Source organism: Lepidochelys kempii, chromosome 5, assembly GCF_965140265.1.
Source record: "Lepidochelys kempii isolate rLepKem1 chromosome 5, rLepKem1.hap2, whole genome shotgun sequence".
NCBI classification, from domain to species: Eukaryota; Metazoa; Chordata; order Testudines; family Cheloniidae; genus Lepidochelys; species Lepidochelys kempii.
The window spans coordinates 17,104,849-17,131,574 of NC_133260.1; the positions used below are offsets into that span (position 1 = coordinate 17,104,849).

The following is a 26,726-nucleotide window of genomic DNA, read 5'->3' on the forward strand; positions in this document are numbered from 1 at the left end:
TAGCTAATTTAGAAGCTATCATTATATTTGTATAGTTGGTATTTTTTCTAGTGTGCATTACTTTGCATGTATCAACAATTAATTTCATCTGCCATTTTGTTGCCCAGTGACCCAGTTGTGTGAAATAGCTTTGTACTGTGTCACTGTTGGCTTTGGCTTTAACTTTCTTCAGTAATTTTGTATCCTCTGCAAACTTTGCCACCCCTGTTTACATCTTTTACTAGATCACTGATGAATATGCTGAATAGCATTGGTCTCACTACAGATCCCTAGGGGACCCTGCTATTTACCTCTCTCCATTCTGAGAACTGAAGATTTATTCCTACCCATTGTTTCCTGTCTTTTAACCAGCTATTGATCCATGAGAGGATCTCCACTCTTATCACATGACTGCTTACTTTGCTTAAAAAGACTTTGGTGAAGGACCTTGTGAAAGGCTTCTGAAAATCCAAATACTCTTATTATTCAAACCCAAGTACACTGATTGACCAGATCACCCTTGTCCACATGCTTTTGACTCCCTCAAAAAATTCTAATAGATTAGTGAGGTATGACTTCAGTCTACAAAAGCAGACTCTTCCCCAACATATTGTGTTGCTCTGTATCTGATAATTCTGTTCTTTACTATAGTTTCAGTCAATTTGCCTGGTACTGAAGTTAGTCCTGTAATTGCCAGGATTGCCTCTGGAGTCTTTTTAAAAATCAGTGTTACATTAGCTATCCGCCAGTCATTTGGTACAGAAGCTGATTTTAAGCAATAGATTACATACCACAGTTTGTAGGAACTCAGATTTAAAACTGCAGACCTTCAGAACTCTTGGGTGAATACCATCTGGTCCTGGTGACTTAGTGTACCCTTGAATTTATCAATTTGTTCCCAAGCCTCTACTGACACCTCAATCTGTGACAGTTCCTCAGATCTGTCACCTCAAAAGAATGGCACAAGTGTGGGAATCTCCCTCACATCATGTGAAATGAAGACCAATGCAGAAAAGCTAAGTGAATTCTTTGCAATAGCTGTGTCTTCCTGGAGTGCTCATTTAGCACTTCAATCATCCAGTGATTGTTTGGCAGGCTTCCTCCTTCTGATGTACACCTCTACCCCGATATAACATGGTCCTCAGGAACCAAAAAAAATCTTACCGTCTTATAGGTGAGACTGTGTTATATCAGGATAGGGAGAATAACCATTCCCTGCTCCAGCTCACCTCCGCTCTGCCTCCTCCCCTGAGCGTGCCACTGTGACTCTACTTCTTCCCCCTCCCAGCCTTGCCGTGCCAATTACATTGTGCTAATGTGGTAACACTAATTTGGATATAATGAGTAAAGCAGCCCCGCTCCCTGGAGCGCTGCTTTACTGCATTATATCCGAATTCGCGTTATATCAGACCGCATTATATCAGGATAGAGGTGTACTTCAATTTTCTACAGTTAGCTTTTGTTGCTTTTACTAGTTGCTCTTCAGATTCTTTTTTGGTCTGCTTAATTATACTTTTATACTTAGGGAAAGCTTCTCACACCAACATGGAGCGTCTTCACCAGAGATGCGCTTGCATATGTAGACATGCCTTTAAGAGGACCAAAAAAGCTGAACAACAGAGTACTCTTTTTATTTTTAAATTGGGGTATACATTTGAACCTTTATTATGGTGTTTTAAAAAATGTTTCCATGCAGCTTGCAGACATTTCACTTGTGACTGTTCCTCTTAATTTCTGTTTGTCTAGCTTCCTCATCTTTTGTGTAGTTCTCCTTTTGAAGTTAAATGCTACTATGGTGGCCTAAGTTCCCATATTGGTGCACATAACAAAATTCATTCTGCACATGGGTGGGAAAAATTAGAGAGAACACTGGTGGTGGATTCAGTATTTCTCCTCCATCCCGCCCCCAAAAAAACTATGTTAAATTTAATTATGTTACAGTTGCTATTATTGAGCGATTCAGCTATATTCACCTCTTGGACCAGATCTTGTGTGCCACGTAGACCTAAATCAAGAATTTGTCTCTCTCCTTGTAGGTTCCAGGATTATCTGCTCCAAGAAGCAGTCATTAATGTTATCTACAAATTTTCATCTCAGCATCCCATCCTTAGGTGACATGTACCCAGCCAATAAAGGGATAGCTGAAATCCCACATTATTGAATTTTCTATTTTTATAGCCTCTCTAATCTCCCTGAGCATTTCACAACCATCAGCACCAACCTGGTCAAGTGGTTGGCAGTATATTCCTACTGCTATACTCTTATTATTCATGCATGGAATTTCTATACATAGAGATTCTACAGTAGTTTGAGTCAAAATTTTTACTGTATTTGATTCTATGCTTTCTTTCACATATATAGTGACTCCATTGCTCCTTCCCCCCATACCCTGCACAACCTACTCTGTCATTGCTATATATTTTGTACCCTGGTACTACCATGTCCCACTGATTATCATTCCATCAAGTTTCCGTGATGCCTATATCAATATTTGCATTTAACACCAGGCACTTACTACAATTCACCCATTTTAGTATTTAGACTTCTAGTGTTTGTATACAAGTATTTATACAATTTGTCAACAGTAGTTGTGGGTCTTCGTGTGATTTAATTGAATGGGACTCTTTCATTTGACTGGTTCTCCTCAATTCCGACCTGTACTTTATCAATGTCTATCCTAAGGGATGTCTAACCAAACAGTGTGCTCCTCTGCACCTGTTGGCTTTCCTTTAGTTTAAAAAAATAATAAAAGAAATAAAAAATTCTCTACCTTTTTAATTTTACATGCCAGCAATCTGGTTCCATTTGGACTTTGATGGAGCCCATCCTTCCTGAATAGATTCCCTTTTTGCCAAAAGGTTCTCCAGTTCTTAATAAACCTAAAACCCTCCTTCCCTACATCATCATCTCTTCCATGCACTGAGACCCTGAAGTTCTGCTTGTGTAACTGGCCAAGTGCGGGGAACTGGAAGTATTTCAAAGAATGCTGCCATGTGGGTCCTGGACTTTAATCTTACACAGCAGCCTAAATTTGGCCACCAGGACCACTCTCGTACCTTTCCCTATATTATTCGTGTCCGCATGTACCAGAACCACTGGCTCTTCCCCAGACCTGCACATAAGTCTGTCTAGAGGTCTTGAGAGATCTGCAACTTAAGGTTATATCTAAACTAGCGCTTTTGTTGGCAAAACTTTTGTTGGTCTGGGGTATGAAAAAAACAAAAAGAAACAGACCACCCCGACCAACAAAAGCGCCGGCGTGGACAGCACGATGTCGGTGGGAGAGCGTTTCCCACCAATATAGTTACCAACGCTCATTGGGGGTGGTTTAATTATGCCAGTGGGAGAGCTCTCTCCCGCCCACCGGTATAGAGCGGCTACACATGAGACCTTACAGCGGCACAGCTCGATCGGTACAGTTGTGCTTCTGTAAGGTCTGTAGCGTAGACATAGCTTAAGTCTCCATTTTTAAAATTTTTTTTTGGAGTGAGAAAAAACAGAATGAGAACCTCTTCCTCCTTCTCCTCCCCCCAGACTACTGAGGTTCTTCTGTGCTAAATATTTCCCATTTAAAGAAACAGCTACTGTGACAGTTTGGTGGATGTATCTGTGTCAACTGAAATTCCATTTTGACTTTGTGAAAGCCATGTTGTATCACAACTTCCATTTTCAATGTAACTTTATGGTGGCTGTGAGCATTCCTTGTGCAGCAGGAACTTCCTACCCAGTGTGTCTGGGAAACTGTTACAGCACAATCAAGGGCCATCAACCTTGAATGGCTCTACCTCGGTGGAACGGTGAGTATGGCAGCAGGGCCATGGACGCTGAAGAACTCTGCCCCAAATCTGAAGGGGTTGCAACATGGAAATTCCCCTAGCAGCAGCACAGAAAGGAGTCAGAGACAGGAGCGATCTCTATGCAAAGCAGGCCATTTCACTGCCAGAAGGCCACGGACTGGGCAAGAAGGCTGGAAGAGTTGCATGGTTTAAAGGACTCACAGAGGCAGTAATGTCACAAAGGATTGCATTCAGGAGTGGTGTTGTTTTGCCATACTCTTAAAGAGTAAAGAATTTGTATGTATATTAAATTCTTTTGCCAAGTGGTTTCTTGCTTTACTCTCCTGCCACGCTGTGCTGGGGTGTTACCAGAAAACCAGAGCTCCTACAGCCAGATGGACTCTGGAGGGGAACATGTCTAAGCAGCTGGGGGAGAGGGGAGTCAGGATGGCTGATACATTTGTTCCAGGATCTAGGCAGCTGGACTTTGCGTCTCATTGCCGTAGAAGACTTAGAAGCACACAGACAGCAGGCTTGGAACTGGTTGTAAGCAGCTACTTTTAAACAATTTTTTAAGTAAGGATAAGCAGCACAGAGTGAACTTTGATTACAGTAGCACCTACAGACCTCAAAAATTGGGGCTTCCATTGTACCCTTAGGGACTGTACAATCGCATAGTAAGGTTACTGAAAATTTCAATCCTAGTCAGGCAAGACAAAAGGCAGGAAGGGAGAGAGGCACAGAAAGGTGAAGTAACTTGCTCAAGTTCACAGCAGTGTGTGTCAGAGCTGAGAACAGATCCCAGGTTGTCTCCTGTGTCCCAGACAGCGACATCCTTCTGTACCAGGCTGCCCCTTGATTGGACTGCATTGTCAGCCTCTAAACCTCAATGATCCATGGCAATTGCACTTCATTCCATATGGATCAGACGATACCCAAAAGAAGAAGGAAAAACAGACGAACTCTCAGGCCTCCTCTCACCTGTGATGTTTTAAAGATGGTGCAGACGTTGACAAATTTGAAGGATCACGTGTCTGCCTATCTTGTTTTCCTTTATGCTATCATCTATACTGTTGATTCCTAGTAGGTAGTGACTTAAGATGATGATGCTGCAGACAAATGGCCAGTCCTTTTAACTTTGTCAGCTTCACACCATCACCCATGTTGGCAGTCTCTTTCATAACTTTCCTCCGAATGTTTGAGCCCACAGCCGTGACTCACGCAGCCCCAATCGGTAGTGCTCTTCTAGATGGTTCTAAGCTTGTTGCAATGGGGGTATTCACGACTCATGGAAGCAGTTCTTGAGTAATTTATTTTTAAAATGTGCGATGTCAAGGTAAACAGATGGATCCCTTTGCCACCAAGTTTGATGTGAAATTAGGTTCAGCCTGTTTTTGAGAGAGGTGGCTACGGAAACAGGAGATGCCTCCTCTTTTACTTCTAGTTGCAAATACAATAGTACCACAAAGCAGAGCCCTGCGGGGAATTATTTTTTAATCCTGCTTCCATCCTGTCCTGCAATATTCACTCCCACCTGTTCCCACATTGTTCCTTGAATTTTTATCCTGTTCCCACTACTATGGCAGCAGGTTCTGCGGGACCCCAGTCCCAACAAAGGGCTCTACCATAAAGGCAAGCAACACTAGAGAAAAGTAAGTTATTGAATGGTACAAAAGTGTAAGTGGAGCTCTGGAGGGACTGTTCCAAGTAGGAGAAAGACAGACAGACAATGTATGGGCCTCGCATGTTAAAGTTAAAATAACTTGATAAAGAGGACATTCTGGTCCCTCCGCTCATTAAGTTACCACTGCAATCAGAATTAAGTGTTTAATTACACTGCATTATCTGGAGTCTTTTTACTGACCTGTGGAACATTTCTATACTGACTCATTCTTTACATAGCTATTTACAACACTTTCATTATAAATTTAGTCACGCTTAGTTGTTTCCTTTTTATAAACGCACCGATGTGCGCTCTTTTGGCCTTTGGCTTTATATTTGACTACTTTCAGTACGAGCCAAAAATGCACGCGGCCAAAGGGTTTTATCCAAGATTTTAGATTGTAAGCTGTTTGGGACAGGGCTTTTCTTTATGTGCGTATAGTACCTACTGCCAGGAGTCCTGGCCTTAGTTGGGGCCTACAAATAAATAAGGGATCTATAGTGCTGAACTCCTGACTGGTTGTGATGACAACTGAAAGCACTCAGGTTTTTGTAGGATCAGGAATCCTTCAACTCTTAAAATGGATTTATGAAGGCTCCTTGCAAAACATCCAAGTAAAAAATTTGGCCCGGGAGGGGGGAGAAACTGGACAATGGAGAAATCACTCAAATTAAATGTGATTTACCATGGTAACTGGGGTTCTTAAAGAATTTTGCTTCTGTGGGTTCACAGTGGTGGGATATGGCCCCATCTCTACTCCTGTCAAACCTGTGGTGTCTGCACAAGTGCCCTCTCATAGCACTGAGCAGCTGGGGTAAGATTATGTAATGGTTGTGTTGCCCCAACCACTCTAGCAAGACTAAAGAATACAGAAGACATGATGGGACTAGATAGAGGCAACACTCCGAGAGCCACTAATTAAGAATAACAGATTCTTTGAAGGAGACTATTTTCCCCATAGGAAGTCTAGCACAGAGTACAATTCTAGCAATTCAGGAAGGTGGGCTGACAAGTTCTAGTTTACACAAAGATAATAGAACTGCTCTCTGAAAGTGGGCTCAAGTCAGGAGAGTAATGCTGTGTAAGTCTGTATACAAACAGGTAACAGCCCAACAGACTGCTATGATAGACATGTTATGAGGTGGGCGTTCAATACTGCCTTGCCCTAGAAGTGTAAATTCAAATGTCATGAGGTAGACACCCAAGCCCAAAGCATAGTCTAGTCCTATACAGGGACTGACTGAATGAAGTGTAAAGAAAACTGCTATGCCCTTTAGACAGAGACAGTCTTGTGGATTTCCTCACTGACTTAGTCAAATAAAAACTCAAAAACCTTTTGACATCTGGGGCATATGTAGAGTCATTTCCTTTATGTGAGAATGAAATTTTGGAAACTCCACAAGATCAATGGTCTGATTCAGGTAATATTTCATAAAACAAGGATGGTCATTGAGGCACTAGCCTGGGACTATGAATTGAACTTGGTCTCCTCAGCTCTGCCACAGACTGTGTGACCCTGAACAAGTAATTTAACCTGTGCTTCAGTAAAATGGGGGTAATAGTACCTGCCCACCTCAAAAGGAGTGCTGTCAGAAGAACAAGTGCCTAAACAGAATTCAAACACCACACCTGGGATAAATCGGGGATGAGGAAAGTCTGCAACTCATTCTTCTCAAGTGAAAGTGCAAATGAAAATAGAGGTAGAATGATAAATATTCACCTACAAGGTAAACACCTGAACTGGCACCCATCAACCTTGTCAGCACCAGCTGGGGTCCCATTGTATAACAGATTCTTTGACCAATGGGAAGACTAGATCTCTACAGTCATCCCACCACCAAAGATGCCTGAAAACAGAGCTGTCCACTGGCAGATGATATGCTGAAGTGAGAGATAGCCTTTTGTAGTCTTACCTCAAGGGTGAGACTTTCAAATCCATTAAGTTGTCCATAATACTGGATATGGAGGTAGAATGTAGATAAGGGTCTATTTAGAAAAAGCTTTTCCATTTCTAAGTGTAAAAACTTCAATGAAGATTATTTTCTAGACTACAGCAGAATTTTCTGCACTTTTATAAGACATGTCAGGTCAGAAGTAATTACATGTCCCATGATTCAAACAGCAAGACAAAGCAATTCCAGACTGGGATGGAAGGCAAGACAGCAGGTCTGAAGATAATGGTAAGTAATACTGAGGCTCCACAAAAATATCTGTAATAATTACATTTGGTCCATGTTGCAGCAACCAGTATAACTCAGGCTCAGCCTATCTTTATGACCAGTGGTGGAATAAACAGACAATCAGCTAAGGACATGCACTGAGGCTCATCACAAAGAGGGCTATGATGCACGGCCCTATTTCTTGAACAGTTGGCCCATCTGTTTAATCCATCAACTGTGATGTTCCTGAAGCCTATGAATGGCTACTGTGTTCTCTTTGCCTTCCAGACTGAGAAATAGGGGATGTCAGCAATCCCATAAAACCAGTGTCTCCTGTTAGAGTTGCACCTCCTTTTTTGTTCATGTAATATACAGTGGTAGTTCTATTTGTTAGCATTTGAACAATGCAGCCATTGTTCAGCGGCAGAGATTTGAGAGTTCACTTTATAACTTGCAGCTCCTGGACACTGTGGAACTTAGCCTCCCACACATTCCACCAACCCTAAATGGTCAGCCTCCGGTGATGGGATCCTCAACCAAGAAACATCTGTTAAAATTACAATAGTTGGGGATGGAATACCGAAACACTCAGCTTGGAGACAAACTGAAGAATAATCAACATAGCTCCAATGTCATCCATATTTGGAGTGAAATTTATTGCTAACTAACCCTGCAAACTTGAAATAAGATTTAATAAAGGTGTCTCACATGAGGAAGGGCCATCTACTCCATTAGTCTGAGGTAAGAGCTCACTGATTTTAGATTAAGCTCTCAGTGGAAGATACATTCAGGGACACCTAAGCTTTATTCTGGAAGAAATGTCTTGGCCCTAGGGTGGTCCATGCTAGCCCTTCTGAAAAGTTATTTGGGTAGGTACAGGGCCCCATTCAACTATCAATACGTTATAAATCTGCAGACTGCAACAGTCTGCAAGTCTCGAGAGGAGACGAGTGGCAACCAGCGCGAGGCACTCTGAAAACACCTTTGGCCCAAAAGAAAAGCCAGATAGCAACACCTTTTATTATTTGTATTACTGTAGCACCAAGGAGCCCTACTCGCAGACCAGGACCCCACTGTACAGCGCCTAGCACCAACAGAACAAAGATAGTCTCTGCCCCAAAAAACTTGCAATCTATTTATAAAGATCATCTTCCACATAAAAATGAAGGTATTTTCTGTGAGTCACTCCAATAACTATATGAAAGTAGGCACCTTTAAGCCAAGAGCGTTAATTTAATCTGGAGGGAAAAGGTAGGAAACAATGGAAGTTAACCTGAACTGCCTAATGAAGTAGGTCAGTTTTTGGAGGCCAACTGTGGGAAGAAGACCGTCTCAATATGCACCCGATTGCCCAAGCAAGAAAACCGAGACACCTCCCATGTATCCCTTTAGGTCAGAAGGCCCAACTGTCAAAACTGTCAGCTGTCCTCCCAACAGCCATGACAGTACTGATATGTTTTCAATTCAAACCCCTATAATACATAACTTCCAAGTTGTCAGTGCCAAAAAAGGGATACTGCCTCTTACATTTGAGGGCAGCAGAGGTTCCTGGCAGGTTTACTGCCTAGGACACAGAGCCTCATATGAAACAGCAGTAGCATATGTTTTGTACCATTACCCTAGGAGATTAAAGTATGAAGGTGTAATGTATTATGAATTCAGGAAAAGTATATGCATGGAAAAAATATGGACGGTTAAATACGTGGATAGACAGAGGATATTTGGGGAGAGCTTCCTTTTAAAGAAATATCTGAAACTTGAAATGAAGTTGAATTTTTAATGTCCTGGACTTTTAACTTTCAGGTTTAAAAAAAAAAAAAAAAAAACAAAAAAAAAACACCAACCCTGAAGCTTCCAAGACCCATCAAGATTTTTTTTTTCAGTTGCTGATAAGTTTACAACCCAATGCCAATTTAAAAGGTTTATGGAATCCCCTGCCCCCCCCACCATCCTCTTTTTCATTTGCACCTGGGAACTGGCCCTTGACCTTTCATCTCAATTCTTACAAAACAGGTTTTAAAAAGAGAGACACTTTGCTGATCCTGCTGGAACACTGCATCTGGGGTCAGGGTCTTGCTCAGATTGTAAAGTCCATATCATCTGGGGAAACTTTCAAGATCTGGTAGTTTTGCTGATGCAGCTTATGAAATAGTTTCCCCCAGGACCAGTTAGTCCAATGTGGTTTAGAAGTACATTAGTCTGGACTTATATAGATGTTCACACATGAAAATCCACAAGATCTTTGGCAAGGAAAATCTGTACTCTTCAGGTGAGAGTTGGATGGGAAGATCTAGATGACTGTGAAAAAACATTACAATATGTTAACTACTGCAGGTGGTAAAAATGGTTCCCACTCTAACAGTGGCAACAGTTTGTTTTTAAAGCAGTAGCAGTTATGTTATTTACTTTGTCTTCACTACAGCTTTCTATCAGGGGAAGTGTATCCATGGTAGCAACAGTAGGAAGTTTTTGGAGATAAATAAGTCTACTGTAGACAAAACTTCTGTGGCTTATTTTTCCTCCTCAAACTCCTGTATGTCTGGAATGCTTCATCCAATCTCCTTCAACCACTGCCCCCTAAACTACATTTTTGTCCTGTTTTTGTTTTTTAAATTCCCACTTCTATTAGCAATGTTGGGGGCCCAAGAAGGCAGCCCAAGTCAATGGTTTTCTGAGTTTGGCTACAGACTTATGTGACCTTGTTCAAGTTATTTAACCCAACCTTTGTCAAGCCAGTCAGCAGCTTGCTATCCCCCTTTCCTTTCTGCCAGTGCTCAAAAGGCCTCTCTACACTGTGGAAAACTTATGGGTTTCAGAATTTATAAGGAAAATTCTGCATGAATTGTTTTGGAAAAAATGCATGAATTCATTGGAACAAATGGTTTATACCTTCCTCCAAGTGTTTTCCAATGGGACGTGAATGCTTGCAGCAGGAAGACTAGGACTGAAACGTATATGGCTATGTCACTAAGGCCACATTTAAACTAGGGGTGCTAGAGAGGCATAGTATGGTGCCATAGCTATGCTGCTGTAACCCCGTTGTGCAGATACAAACTACAACAACTGGAGGGGTTCTTCTGTCACTGTACAAACACCGGCTCCCTGAGCTATGGGAGCTAGGTTGACTTAAATGTTCTTCCACCAACCCAGCTGCATCCACACCAGGGATTAGATTGGTTTAAACTATGGTGCTCAGCTGTGTTGATTTTTCAAGCCCCAAGTACAGTAGCTATCTTGACCTGTTTTAAGTATAGACCAGGCCTGAAGTAGCAACCCTCAGTGAAGCGTTGTCTACATGAGAAGTGAACATTTGCAATTTACACATCAACAGAACTTCTGTAATTTGCACTAGTGCAGGGTGTCCACACTATGCATCCTCGCTAGTGTAAACTTGCTGAATATATCCACACAACACAGCTCCTTCAGCTTGGATTACACTTTAAAATTAGGTCAACATAGCTACAGCATTCAGAGGTGTGAATGCACACCCGAGTGCCACTGCTAAGCCAGCCTAACCCCTGGTGTAGACCAAGCAAAGTTGACAGAAGAATGCTTCAGTTAACTTGGCTCCCGTTCCTCAGGAAAGTGGAGTTCTTACAGTGATGAAAAAATCCCTCCCATCTCTGTAGTTCCTTATCAGCGCTACAGAGTTACAGCAGCATAGCTATGGAGCTGTACTGATGCCGCTACGCTGCTCCTAACAGGGACATGGCCTCCAACTGCTCCAGTATCTATGTCAGTTCCCAGCACAAGTCCCCAAAGTGGGAGTAGCAATCCAGAAGGATAAGTGCTGTATCAATATTTTGAAGTACTGCATAAGTTGTATTTATATATTAAAAATGCTAAGTATTTTGTAAATTTAAATATAACTGGCAAACAGAAGTCAGCTTACACCTTTTTTGCTTTGTTATGGTATATAAAGAATGCTAGCAGTCCATTCCCCTGCCCCCTGTTAAAAATTCAGCTTGGCTAAAGAACTTTTTTGTTAAGTTCCAATCACCCTAACTCTTCTTTTCAAATACACACAATAAACATGCTCTTCAGACCCCTGCGAGTCCTCCAGGAAAACTCGCACCAGATTTGACATTCCTGATATTTCAGCAATTAAACCATCAGGGAACATATTAAGAGAACACCTTCCGGGTTCTCTTTGTACATAAGAGAACAAAAAATGCAAAGGGACACAAATCCAATTGTTCTAAGCTCATTCACAGGTCACCTTTAAATTGCATCAGCACTGCATAAAAATATTTTTTATTAAACAAAAATATTATAGAAACAGGAGATCCATGCACAGTGTTATAGAAGCCGTATTAGTTCAAAACCAGAATGCAACCAGATGATGTTCAGGAGATATGATGGGATAACCACATTCTATGGTGTAGCTGCAATGTCCTTACTGGAATGGACACAAGGCAGGCAGAATTTAGAATCAAAATTCTCTAGTACAGCGGTTCCCAAACTGTTGTGCGTGAGCTTGATGGTCTATCCATTCACCTCAACACACTTTTTTAAGAAGGCAGTACATGAACAAATCAAGTTTGGGATCACTGCTCTATCAATACATGGCTAGACTGTGTCTGTGTATGAGAACGGTTCTATTCAATAAACAGGTATTTCTAAATACAAACTTTGAAGATTCCTTTGATAAGTATACCACTTCTATACCAACTATTTGTTTAGCTATCTGAAGTATAGACTTCCTTTAATGAGTTGCCAATACATTTTTAAGAAAACCAATGCTTTTATGCCAGTGTTTTTGGTAACAAAAAATAGTAATGAAAATCCTGAGTTCTCTCTTCTGCTACTTGTCCTTTTCTGAAGCCATCATTCTGTTTTTGGCAAGATCTTTTCCACAGCAACTAAGTGTTATCACAAACTAAAAAGTATGATGTCAGCTGAGGAGCAAAAGGAGGCAGAGCAGATGAACACTTCAGGAACAAAGATCCTGTTTTCATGCAAACTCCATTGTGAGAGTCATTTAAAACAAAAAAAAGTACTGAAGAATACACTACAAGGAACAATCCTAAACTGGTGAAGAATAGACTGGATGGCCTAATGAGTCTCTCACATCTAATTTTTATGATTCTCTTAAAGAGGAAGAGAAATACAGAAAACAACATTTTTCAATTATGCGTGACCAAGTTTTTAGTCACTAGTGTTTATTTCCTGGAAAAGCATTTTCACTTCTTAATACTGAATACTTGTTGCTCTCTCTTGGACAGGCTTTTAAAGAAAGGGTCTCAGATCTGTGTATTCGACCCTGTTGCATGGGGAAGCAAGGGACATATTCCTACTCTAATAATCTGTAAACATTTGATTTTGAAGTTTGTTAAATGAACACTTCAACTACTTATACAACAGAAATGATTAAATAAAAAAGGTATTTGCGTATAGGCTTTTCATGAACAAATAAAGAGAAAATCCTTGACCTGAGCAGCTTACAGTCCAAACAGGTAACAGACAAAGGATGGGGGAAAGTAAACCCAGTGAATGAACGGTGTTTAGAATGCATCTTTTTAGCTCCACTTATTTTGTATTATTTTAACTCACCCTTTGACTCAAACAGCAAATGTAAATAAAGTGATATAAAAAGGGAAATGGAACAGAGTGCTTCTGTTTAGGCACCTGTGTTTGATCATTTAGGCCATCCCCCTTTACAAATTAAAAAAATGCTTTTAATTTTCTTACCAGAAACACTTGTGCATGAAATGATCTTACCAACACCCCCATCTTTCTCTCACCCTGATACCACAAGAAAGTGACAATACTGAATCTGTGACATCACAAGCATGACCTTATCACGAAAGCATGATTTGAAAAACAAACATGTGACTTTGCAGTAAGATCAACAGGAAGCAAAAACTGGAGTGTGAGGACAAGAACACTTAGTCAAACATGCAACAGTTAAAAATAGCAACAAGGGAAATAACACATTTATTCCCCCCCATTAAGTTTGCTCATGGTGGAAGTCTCATCTTATTTGTCTGAATGAGCATGAATGGAAGTTTGTCATAATAAAGGACTAAGCATGCAATTCTGCAAACATTCAGACAAGTGACTATCGTCATTCACATACCCACAGAAGCCAATGCGACTACTCACATGCATGTGTTTGCAGAAACTGGCCAAAAGTTAGTAAATTTCAAACTCAATTTTACCACAAATTGTATTTTAAAAAACCCCCACAACACTGAAAGCAAAACAAACTATTTTTACTCAAGCAGATTATATTGAAATGTATGGTTTAACGTTTCACACACACAAACAAGTAATCACCACTAAATGTAGGAGCCTGAACTATTCTTGCACTCAGCTCTTTATGCAGGCTTCCCAGGCCATTCCAGTCTCATGTTCTATTACACGCAAGGGCCTGTTCCCAGCAGCCCCAAGCCCCGGTTATTGTATCCCCAGACAAAAAGACAGATTGGGGGAGTTAGTTTAAGGGACTGGTTGGAGAATTTATTCCACTGACTGAGAATGAAGAGAGGCATCCATTCAGCTCATTCATGCCATTATGCAAACCTGAATAGCTGCAGCTACTAAAACTGAAAAAACCTTATCAAGTTTAACCAAGCAGTCTTTGATTCTAACAGCCTGCCCAGAAGAAGAGATTACAGCCCTATCCCTTCACAACACTACTGCTGTCTCCCTACAGTGGCTTGTGCTGGTTTATGCTCCAGCAGTTGTCCATCTCCTCTCCCCTGAGATAAGCTATACTATACCCCTCCATGTCTAGTTAGTCTGTTAAGCAGACTCCAGTTTCCCATTTTAGCAGAGCTGTCCTGGGCCAGCTCAGTTCTGCCATCCTGCCCCACTGGTGCACCTAGGCTTCAGGCCATTTGACTGGTAAATTTCACTTCCCCAGAGTCCTATCCCTTTTAGTATAAATACTCACCACCACCTCGCCTGACCCGGTGATAGCTGATTGCAGCGACTCTGGCATTCTGCAAGCTTCCCCACCCCAGGCACTACTGCCCATTGCCCTGGCAGAACTTGCCCTACCAACCTGCTGCTCATCCCCCACAGAGCTCATCCCACCCAACTCCCAGCCAGAACTGTGGCCCAGTCCCAACCCCTGCTCAGCTCATCCATCTGCCATGTTATTGCCTATTCTCCTGGCAAGGCTCAACCCTCACCCTGCTTCTGCTCTGGGGATATCAAGTCTCCTGGCCAAGGTTCACACCAACACACGCCCCCTCTTCAGGGGCTGGTCGCCAGCCATCTTCCGCGGAAAGCCCCCCACCTCCCAGCAGATCCTCAAATCGGCACCCACCTGGCTGGGGCGCCCCCTCCCGCCTCCAACCGCAGACCCAGAGTCCCCCCCCGCCCTTGTAACATCCTCCCACGGCCCCCTGCCAGGCTGCCCACACCCCCACCCATGGCGAACACCCTCAGGGGGCTTGCCCGGGATTACCCCACCCCCAGGGAGCCTGCCCGAGCCCTCCCCAACTTCTCCGTCCCAGGCACCTCACCGGGGCCTCCCTGCCCCTGTCGGGCCACAGCCTCACCGCCGAGGCTTAGTCGGGCCTTCTCTCGCACAGCCGGGCCGGCGGCCTCCCCCCTCGCCGGCGGCCCTCTCCGCCCCCCGCAATCCGACCAAGCGGGAAGGCCTCACCCCTCGCCCGCCTCTCTCTCCTGCTGGCCTCGCCCAGGCCCCGTCCCCGCTCCCCTCGGGCACGACTCCCCCTTGCGCGGGCGGGACTCACCCTGACGGCCGACGATCTCGGCCACATGCTCGGAGCTGGGCACCGGGACGCACTCGGTGGTGTTGACGCTCTTCCTCCGCAGCAGCGCCGCCTGCTCCCCGTTCAGAGCCGGGGCCGCCGCCGGCCCCCCGCCTAGGCCGCCGCCGTAGGCGTGGGACAGCATCGCCGCCATCATGCCCTGGGGATCGTCCGCCCCGTACAGCACCCCGGCCACCGCCGTCTCCTGGGCATCGAAGGCGGCGGCGGGGGACAGCAGCACGGAGCCGAGCCCGGGCAGGAGCGGGTGAGGCGGCGGCGGCCCCCCCGGCGGCAGCTGTGAGGGCGAGGAAGAGGAGGACGAGGAGAGCAGCAGCGAGGCCGGGTCCTCCTCCTCCTCCTCGTCCTCCGCCGCCAGCAGCTCCTCCTCCAGCTCCAGGTCCCCTTCGTCCTCGACCTCCTCCGCCCCGTCGGGCCCCGGCTCAGGCAGCGGGGGCAGCCCCGCCAGCCGCTCCCGGGCCTGCTGCCGGGCGGCCGCCTCCCCGCTGCCCGCTAGGCCGCGATCGTGGAGGCCCAGCCCGGCCAGGCACTCCCGCAGGAGCAGAGTGTCCGGCTGCTGGAGCAGCAGCAGCGGCGGCGGGGGCAGACGCTGGGCCTCGGCGGGCTCCTCCTGGGGGCAGGCGGCGGCGGCGGCACTGCCGCTCGGCATGGCCGGGAGCGGGGGCGGGGGGGGCTCGGCTAGGTCCGGGTCCTGCTGCCGCCGCCGCGGAGCCTAGAGGGGCAGCGTCCCCTCCATGCCGCTGCCGGGGACACCGAGTGACGCGGGGCACCGGGCGCGGCCTGGGCGCTGCTGCCGCCGCCGCGCTCAGCGCTTCTTTTGTTCCATCGCTTCCCACTCCAGAAAGAGCCGCAGGCGGCGGCGAAGGCAGCTGCAGCCCCGCCCCGCCCCGCTCTCCCCGCCGAGCGATTGGACGGTGGAGCCGGTGCCGGGGCAGGCCTGGGAGAGGAGGAAAGCGCCCTCCCCCGCGGTCCCCGAGCAGGAGCAGGCGCTGATTGTTGGGGCGGCCCAGCGCTTATTGTGACGGCAACGGGGCCGGGCTGGGTCCCCCTTCCTCCGCCGCCGCCGCCGGCCTGGGTCAGGTCAGGGCGGCCCCGCAGGCGGCGGCGGCGGCTCTGCTGCCAGGGGCCGAGGCATCGGGGCTGGCGCAGAGAAAGGCGCGGGGAGCGGCCACAGAAGAGGTGCGGGCGCCTGAGCATGTGGGTGGCTGGCTGGAGAGCGGCCCTAGGGGGGCTGCCTGGGCCCGGAGTCCGCATCTCCTTAGGGTGCGGCGCTGGGTGCCTGCCTGGCTGTGCCCGGACTCGTGTGTCCCGGGAGCGCGCCGGGGGGTGGGTGTGTCGGTCTGTGGTGCGTGTTCCTGGGGCATCTAGAGTAGCTGTGAGTGTGTGGTTTCCCCCCCTTCTTTTTTCACAGGGGGAATACCTATCACAAGCTTTTCCAGTCTGTGTCCAGAAAGTCTGAGTCCCTTCCGATGCTGGTCTGCGTGCTGAGATACTGCATTAAGGTCTGGGTATCATTCGGCTGCTTTTGTGTTCAACCATAATGGGGTTCACTCCTGCAACAGTAACAGCACTAATTGCACTTGCAGAGGGGGTATTGCCCCTTTTTGGCCTGAGCAACTAGTAAGATGTCAGGATCCTGGGGATGTCCAGGTCAAAGCAGAAATTGATGAAGTCTGGTATTCTCTTTGATGCATCTGTTATTTACAAGGAATGTATAAAGTCCTGCTTCTTGGAGCACAGAATGAACTAAGAACAAAAGGAACAGTTTTGTAGCTTATACAGACTCAAGCCTCTTTAGTCAACAAACTCCAAAACTTGCTTTGTCTTGCTTTTCCCGGTGTCACACTACTCACCATTTGGCTTTCTTACCCTCTACTTCTGCCTCTTGCTCTGTTCTTGGCTGTCATTGGTGTCTGGCTGTGTGTTCTCTCTCTTCCCCCTGCCCTTAGGTATGGGCCCTTAACCGTCTCTTACTACCTTAAATGAAGGGCACATTCACATATCAGTTTGAACAAGTTTTTAACTCAACCTATAACAAGGCTTCACCCAGCTCATAATAGTATTTTCAGCCTTTCATGTAAGCTGTGCGTCATCTTTCTTTCTACTTGTAGCCATTTTCCTTGAACCCTCCAACAAGTTTCACAACTCTCAAACAATCTTCTCCCAGAAGTAAATGAAAGCCTCTGGCTAATATTCTGGTATTTTCCAGTGGCATTCCTCACCAAAGGAAATCTCCCGTGGAGCTATTCTATTAATCACCCTCAATGAGCAGTGGTAAATATGTCGGTGGGAGAATGTCTTCTGCCGCCATAGCACTGTCCATACTGGTGCTTTTGTCAGCAAAACTTACATTGGTTGGGGGTTGTTTTTTTCCCACACCCCTGACCGACAAACGTTTTGCTGACAAAAGTGCTAGTGTAGACAGAGCCTAATGTGTATACATGTTTGCAGGATCAGGGCTAGGGTAGTAAATTAAACAAAAAGTTCTTCTATTATTATTTTTCTTCTTCATTCTGGGGCTTTGACCCGCATTAGGATGTTTACTTGTTATAGAACCAGAGGAGTACCAAGTGTTCTTTCTGCATGAGTGGAAAGAACAAGAATTTTTCCTGCACTTTTGTTGGTCCAGTATCTGCACCCTCTTCAGTTTTTCCCCCTACCACAAACAGTGTTTTTTGTTCATTCCTGGTACAAGAGCCTCAGTAAATCCACCCTATTTAAGGCATATTATTGAATACAGCAAAAAAAGAAAAAAAAAGTAAATCTTATTATTACATTTGCTTTTGTTATATTTTCTAATGCAATAATAGACAATCAGCATACATCTGTCTCTCACAATTGTTCAAACAATTCAAGTGGTTGTCAGCTATTAAAGGGAACCATGCAATGCAAATCTTAGCTGGAGAACAGAACACATAATCCAGAGTGAAACACCTTCAACAGTCAAGAGTCCCACATCAGACGAGTCCAGTGGCTAGAGCACTGTCCCAAGAGATAGGAGACCTTTGTTCAAATCCCTTCTCTCATTAGGCAGAGGTGAGGAATTGAACCGAGGCCTCCCATATCCTGGGTGAGTGCTTCAGCCACTGGGCTAAAGTTATAAAGGAGGTTTCTCTTCCAGCATTTCTTGCAAAGAACAACTTAAGTGCTTGACTCCAGGAGAGGGTTCCCAAAACTCAAATCTGCCCCCATTCTCGAAAAAAAATCCTAAAATGCAATCCCACTAAGAACTTTAACAAAGGGACCTTTCTAGCCTTCTCTGAGTAATCTAATTAATTAACTCATCCCAGCCTAGCTGCCTTGCTTCCAAGTTCTCTGTAGAAATAACCGCCAGATCATTTAACCTTTTCTGCCCCATGGATGCTCTTGCTTAGTTTTAGCTTGCTGAAACACCTTTCATTAGCAGCTACGGTAACAGGAAGACCGCAAAATTATCCAGTGCTGTTTCTTGCATCTAAAGACCCTTTGTGAATGTAGCTAAAGAGATCAATGGGTGCCTTCATTTCCAAGTCATCCTTAACAATTTGCTTGCAAAGACTGGTGAAAAGCTCAGTCTTGTTCTCAACACTCCAGAGTTTACATCTTCAGGATAGCTGCTTAGTGAGTTTTGTGTGTGCTTCTTTAGTCTTCACTCCTGATACTTTTAAGTTTCTTGCCTATGAAAAAAAGCAAACCTTTTTCTGACTCCATCATACTTATGAATCGTATTCTCCAACTGTGTTAATATTGTGTCTATGACCGAGTTGAAAACCTTTCATTCAAAAACTTTCAAGATCGGATGACCTTCCATCTTTTGCAAGTTTACCTGGCATTACTCTCCTCCTTTGAGATAATTTATCTCTCTCTGCATGGATATTGCTAAATGTTTGTAAACAAGTATGAGCCATACCAACTGGGAGGAAGAAATTAATCAGAAAAATATGAATGGTAATGGGGAATTGTTTAAGAAAACTTTACTAGCTGCCCAAAAACCATGATCCCACAATTGAGAAAGGCCATATTGATTTAAAAACACCAACCAACCACACCAATCTGGTTTAGAAGGGAAGTGAAGGCAGCTATAAAAAAAATACAAATGGAAGAAAGGGGAAGTTGACAGTAATTAATATAATTCAGAAGCTGAATTGTAGAAAATTGATAAAGGAAGCAAAGGGACACAATGAGAAGACTATGGCTAATAGATTTAAGGACAATACGAAGGAGTTTTAAAAGTATATTAGTAACAAAAAGCATCCTGACTATGGTATCGGTCCATTACTAGATGAAATGATAGAATTATCAATAATAATGTAGAATAGACAGAAACATTCAATAAATATTTCTGATCTGTATTTGGGGAAAACAAACAGATGATGATGTAGTCCTATCATAATGCTCTTTCAATTCCACTAGTATCGCAGGAGGACGTTAAATAGTAGCAGCTAAAGTTAGACATTTTAAAATCAGCAGGTCTGGATAACTTGCATCCAACAACTTTAAAAGAGCTGTCTGAGGAGTTCACAGGACCATTAATCTTGATTTTCAATAAGTCTTGGAACACCAGGAAAGTTCCCGTAGACTAGAAGAAAGATAATGTTGTGCCAATATTTAAAAAGGCTAAATGGGGTGACCTGGGCAATTATAGGCCTGTTAGTCTGACATTGATCCTGGGCAAAATAATGGAGCAGCTGCTATGAGACTTGATTAATGAAAAGGAGCGTAATATAATTAATGCCAGTCAATGTGGGTTTATGATATCTTTTTTATGACATTGCAAATTTAATGCCATATACTTAGACTTCTGTATTTGACTTGGTACTGCATGATAGTTTGATTTAAAAAAAAACCCTAGTAGATATAAAATTAACAAGGCATATATTAAATGGATTAAAAGATGGCTAATTAGTAGGTCTCAAAATGTAATTGTAAATGGGGAATCATCAAACAGGTGTGTTTCTAGTGGGGTCCTGCAAGGATGTGTTCTTGGTTCTATGCTATGTACCATTTTTATTAATGACCTTGAAGAACATGTAAAATCACTGATAAAGTTTTCAGATGATACAAAAATTGGGGTAGTGGTAAATACTGAAGAGATGAGGTCACTGATACAGAATGACCTGCCTAGTAAGTTGAGTGCAAGCAAACAATAGACATCTTAATATGGCTAAATGCAAATGGACACCACTGGGAACAAAGAATGTAGGCTATACTTACGGGATGGGGTACTATCCTAGGAAGCAGTGACTCTGAAAAAGATTTGGGGGTTGTGGTAGGTAATCAGCTGAACATGAGCTCTCAGTACAACTCTGTGGCCAAAAGACTAAAGCTATCCTTGGATGCATAAGTACAGGAATCTTGTGTAGGGTAGAGAGGTTAGTTTACATTTGGCACTGGTGCAACAGCTGCTGGAATACTGTGTCCAGTTTTGGTGTCCAAAATTCAAAAAGGATGTTGAAAACTAGGACAAAGTTCACAAAAGAATCATGCGAATGATTAAAGGATTAGAAAATGTGCCCGATAGTTAGAGACTCAAGGGGGTCAATGTATTTAGCTTAACAAAGAGACGATTAAGGGGTGACTTGATCACAGCGTGATCCTGGTAAACCAAGTGTGAGCTCTGGCCAAGGCTGTAGGCGTTAGCTATGACCAAGTCATAGCTGGAAACCAAACCAGCTCACCTGTATGTTAGTTTTGTTCAAAATAGGTATTAGTTTTATAAGAACGCAGTTAGTGTTTAGGTTTCAGAGTAACAGCCGTGTTAGTCAGTATTTGCAAAAAGAAAAAGGAGTACTTGTGGCACCTTAGAGACTAACCAATTTATTTGAGCATGAGCTTTTGTGAGCTACAGCTCACTTCATCGGATGCATACTGTTAGTGTTTAGAGTCTGAAAAATATTTATAAGTTACTGCATGCATTAATCTCACCTGTAATGTCTGTATTCCGTGCTGCAAGGTAACATAAGTTTGTTTTATAATTGTAAAGATGCCTGCTCTGCACGTGTGAACTCAGACAGGAAAGTGGTTCCCCCCACTCATTAAGAAGGGCTATTAAGACTTAATGGGCCATCTAGGACAAAAAGCTGTGTTGATTGACGCATCCACCCAAGAAGAAGTTGCATGCAGGAGCCCTTGTTCCATCAGTTGAACTCTGGGAGAAGGTGATATAAAGATGCTCACAAGAAGAAATGGTTCTCTCACGGGGCCAGGGACACTAAACTAAGGCAGAGATCCCCCAGGGGTTACCCCTGGGTCTGCTGTGAAAGATATTTTGAAATGACAGGAACCATAGATAGTAATTCATTTGTGTGTATATGCTTGCTTGAATCTGTAAATAACTCCTTTCTTTTTCCTGGTTAATTAACCTTTAGTCAGTTTATTACAGGATTGGCTACAGGCGTTGTCTTTAGTGTGAGATCTAAGTTACAAATTGATCTGGGATAAGTGACTGGTCTCTTGAGACTGGAAGCCACCTGAATATTGTGTGATTTTTGGAGCAGTGAGGCAGGGGACAGTGGGGAGAGGAAAGGGGAGAGAAGGAGATGGTGGGCAGGGGATGCAGGAGCCCAGCAGGTTGCATCCCTTTGGCAGCAGTTGGGGCTGCCCCGTTAACAGGCCCATTGAACCCCCACCCTGATGAGCTCCACCCCCCTGGAACTAAACCACTTCAATGAACCCTCTCTCCCCTTGCACCCACCACCCCACTGAGTCCCAACCAGCAGCATCTGGCACCACCCCACCAAGGCCCACTCCCCAGCACCCAGACCTTCCTGTTGAGCCCCAACCACCTTCACCTGGACTCCCCTCCAGGCCCATTGCCCCTGTATCCGGAACCCTGCAGTGAGCCCCTGGGTATTGAGATCCCCCACTGAGCTGCCCACACCCATATTGCCCCACACAAAACCCTCTTACCCCACACCTGGATCCCCCACACTAATCCCCTCCACACTTGGATCCTGTTGGGCTGAGCCTGCCAACACTTGGTGCGCCTGGTGCAGAGGCAGGGCCCTGGTGTGTTTCTGGGGCAGCCTCACTGCTGAGTCCATGTCCTTGGGGGAATGGGATGGTGACTGCAGGGTGATCTCCCACCTCCATGCAGCAAGTGGCCTGTGAACCCCACTGCCATGCTGGAGCCTCCACATTTATTTATTGACAAATTAATTTTGTAGAATTTTAAAATATTGTGTTCAGAATTTTTATTTTTTGACGCAGAATTCCCTCAGGAGTAAAGATTGTGTGTTTCACTAAAAGATATGGCGTAGGAATCCTTTTGGGGAAGTTTTGTGGTCTCCTGACGTCCTGTACAACACAGGCCACAATGGTCCCTTCTGGCTCTGGAATCTATGAATCTTGTTCTGTGAAGTAGCAGCTTCCTTACATGAAATGAACCCAGAAGACCATAATTCCAACAAAGCATCTCAAAGCTCACCAAGTAAACGTTTTAATATCACGGTCTGGACTCGGCAATTTTTTGCTCACAATGTTAATTTTTGGACAGAGAGTATATCATGTCTCAGCCAAAGCAAGGAACGAAAGCGCTGAAATGTTCGTTTGCAAGCTATCAACTTCTGACTTAATTCTGGCATGAGAGTGTGTGAAGCGTTGATCTTCTCGAAAGCATCAAGAACACACTCAACCTGATTTTGAAATGGATGGATTGCCACAAACCTTGCTAACCATCTTGTCATATTTGGCATTTAATGTAATGCTAATATGCTTGTTGGAATTATTAATATTTGAAATTAATATTGATGAGAAACCACCAAACACTAATTTAATCTAAATTCCTTCATTAAATCCAAAGGCCAAATGGTATTTGTACCATTGCTCTAAATATTCCTAAAAAACCTAAATAATAAGCAATTTACTGCACCCAATAGAGTAACAAAACATTTATAGGCATTTAAATGATCAAGATACTTACACTGTGGTCAGACAAGTATTGGCAATGAACCCTTTAAGAGTTTATTTTTTTATACCCCTTAACAAACAGGTAACGTCATTACCAAATACCGACTTTAGCTGAAAAACAATTTGAGACAGTTCACCCATATATCCAGTCTTAATTCAGATAAGATTTACAACCTCCTTTCTTCCCAAAGCCTTTCCTTTTTTAAGATTTACAACTTCCTTTTTTCCTCCTCCACAGCTTTTCCATTGCACCTGGCTTCACTTAGGCTTTAAGACTGGTGTGTAGTTTGGTAAGGGCCATGTTGGCTTATTTTAAGATATATTCTCTGTTTTATTTAAAACAATCTGTAGTAATCTGTACTGGTCAGAGGCCTTCTTTTTAGAAATTTCCTTCTCATTTAGTTATTCTTTCAACGAGATATTCTCCCTACTTTATTCCTTCTGGCTTTATAAGTTATTTTCAAGGCCTTCCTTCTACTTTCTAGTCAGGGGCTTTCTTATCAACACATATTTCATTAACCAATCTTCAGGTAATGAACTCTAAGTTCATATTTATCTTATAATGCTTTCTCTACACATCCCAAAACCTAGCAGAAAGTCAAAAACAGGATTTACAATCTTTGAATAATAATAAAAAAAACCGAACAAATTTGTGAACAACCATTGCAGCAGTTTCTCCAACAAGATTAACTGAGCGGACAGCACATGGGATGAAAGATGCATTCTGATTTACCTGCTGAATTTGATTTTGAACACCTTTCTGTGCATGTTGCCCCATTGTCATAGTTTTGTCCCCTTCAATCAGCCGTATCTAGGCTGTCTTTTTTCAAGCTTCTCTAAAATAATCTGCGTAATGCCCCCTCCTATTTTGGTGTGGATATCAATAAAATGTTAGTATACCTTAACAGTAGAGACAATTGTTCCATTGGGGACATGTCTGCAGTGCAAACAAACAGAAGAATTTAGCTTTCCTAATCTTGTCAAAAATAGTCTCAAAAATGTCTTTCAATCCTACTGATAAATACACTTTGAATTTGATTTGATAAGAACATCACCCTTTGCGGTGCCAGCCTTAATTGCTTCCACATGCTCTCGCAACACCCTATCATACCTTGTAAGCAATTCAGATAACCCCCCAAAATTACCTTTACAAAGACTAATTGCTTGTCTGAATCTTTCAAATCTAAACACCTCTCACTTTACAGCAAAATATCCAAGAGACAATACAAAATATTGTGCCATACGTCCTTCTGCATCTGACAGTAGGTTTGCACATTTTTGTCACTTGTGTGACCCTTTTCCATTCATTCTGCAAGTTCAATCTAGCGAGTGTTTGCCTCCACATTCTTTTGAACGGTCACATTGGCATACACATGCATTAAAATGGAGAGTTTCTGAACCCAGTTTTATGGTTTGCAGAGAAGATGAGGAATTTGACTGGAAAAGCAAATAAATGAAACAGAACAAGGAGGCAAGAGTCAGACTGCTTCTACGAAGACTGTTGGAGTAACTCCCCCCTAGGAGTTTTGACAAAGAACCGTGCTTTAATACTTGCCTTTCTTTGTGTTGGCTAGGTCAAAAGCCTTGTTCTAAATTAACAACAGGACCATTTTCTACCAAAAAAAAAAAAAAAAAAAAAAAAAATCCAAACAAACAAACCCAAAAAAACCCCACAAAACCACAAAATCTCTCACTTGTGGCAAAAATCCCAACCCACACTTCCAATAATCAAACCAGTTTCAGTGCCCTCATCCATAACAATTGCATTAGCAACCAACGGGAAACTTTCTGTCCAAGAATCAGAGACTCCAGGACCCAACAATTCAGTTTCAAGTTCTGTGTTAGAATCAGACTCCAGCACCCAACAAGCCCAAATGAATGTCCTCACTGGCTAAGGACAGCTCAGAAGTGCCAGTAGCAGAACCATCATCAGACTTTTCACTATGTACATGGCTGTAGCAGTTCATGGACTCACCAGTGCAGTGCCTCCTGCTGGTCATCTGGGAATTAGCTCTTTTCCAGCCTCAGAGGCTTCCTTCTGGGCAGTGTCTCACTTGCCTCAGGCCCCCCATGTTCCTCCCAGACCCCAGTGCTCTTTACCTTGGAGTGCTGCCCCCTGGCAGTCCCCACACTCTGGGTCTCCCCTCCCAGGGGAACCCCCAATCCACTATACCCATCTTGCCTCAGTGGCTACTGCCAGTCATTATCTAGCCCCCACTCCACTGGGGCAAACTGCAGTCTGTCATGGTCACTCATCACTGGCAAGGAGGTTGGACCAGCTGCCTCTGCCTAACCCCGGGCTGCACCTCTGTAACCCCAGTACCTGCTTTGGCCTTTAGCAAGGCCTCAGCCTGGGTGTTTGCCAGGCTGGAGCTCCCCAGCTCCTCTTGCCCTTCTACAGCACTGTTCTACTTCTAGTACCCTGAGCTCCCACACAGCGAGGTCCTTCTCCCTCCAAGACTGGAGAGAGACTCAAACCCAGCTCCTCCCTGTGCTCTTATAACAAGGCCAGGTGTGGCCTGATGGGGCCTGGCCCCAGCTGTGGCTTCCTCCCCAATCAGCCCAGCCTTCCTCTACCAGAGCAGGGTAACTGCCCCGCTACAATTGCCAAACTTCACACCTTTCAAGAAACTTTGCAGACTAAGCCCAGTCTTCTGATCTTTTTCATAGGCCTGCTGCAGCTTGTGCTTTTGAGCACTGCTCTTGTGTTTGTAGGTATTCATGGAGAAAATGATGGTTGCCTGTAAGAATTCTCCAACCAATGAATTACTAGGTTTGGAATGACTGTGGTAGCAAGTAAAAGGTGTAACTAAAATTCTGAGAGAAATCTGGTGAAAGGTCATAATGTGGCTGTGAAACTCAGACTTATATCAAGTAAAACTAATGACCCAGAGTTCAGGAATACAGATAAGGTCAATTGAGGTCAAGTGAAGGGAGCAGTTACAGAGAAGGCTAGCGACCGATGACCCGAATAAAAGAGCAAGTAGTATAAAAACAGGGCCCTTTATGGGTCCTGGCCTTGTTCCACTGGGGCTGTATGAACCCTGCTTTGCATGGCCCTGGTTACTTGTCCTCACTTTCAAGGCCCTTCAGGACCTATCCGCACCCTACCTGTCATCTCTCATTCAGTATCAAAAGGTTGACTCCCACCTCTGATTGGCCCATGATGTCAGCCCCCATCATGCAGTTGTTAAATTTTTAAACAACCACCTTTGTGCTCCCTCCCATGCTGACCCAGACACTTGGGAGGAGCTCCCCATAAACATCTGCAAAACTAACTCATTCTCTTCCTCCAAATCAATCCTTAAAACTGAAACTTACTAACAGTTTGACAATGATTCGGCTGATGGTGTGCTGAGACCATCTATCACACTGACCAGTGCCCTCTCATTCTTTGTACTCCCTAGTTTGTCTGTTTGTTGTCTCCCTCCATCTTATACATAGATTGCAAGTTCTCTGTGGGAAGGGACTGTCTTTTTGATCTGGGTTTGTACAGCACCTAGCAGAATGGGGTCCT

At 44.1% G+C, this 26,726-nt stretch overlaps 1 protein-coding gene across 1 annotated transcript in view; it reads right to left on the reverse strand.

The window, feature by feature from the left end:
* Nucleotides 1-16,207, reverse strand: part of MEX3C (mex-3 RNA binding family member C) — a 31,430-nt gene extending 15,223 nt beyond the window's left edge. Inside the window, exon 1 of the mRNA XM_073343559.1 lies at nt 15,287-16,207. Coding sequence (XP_073199660.1) covers nt 15,287-15,971 — 685 coding nt within the window. The 5' untranslated portion in view covers nt 15,972-16,207. The remainder of the gene's footprint in view (nt 1-15,286) is intronic.
* Nucleotides 16,208-26,726: the final 10,519 nt, after the last annotated feature.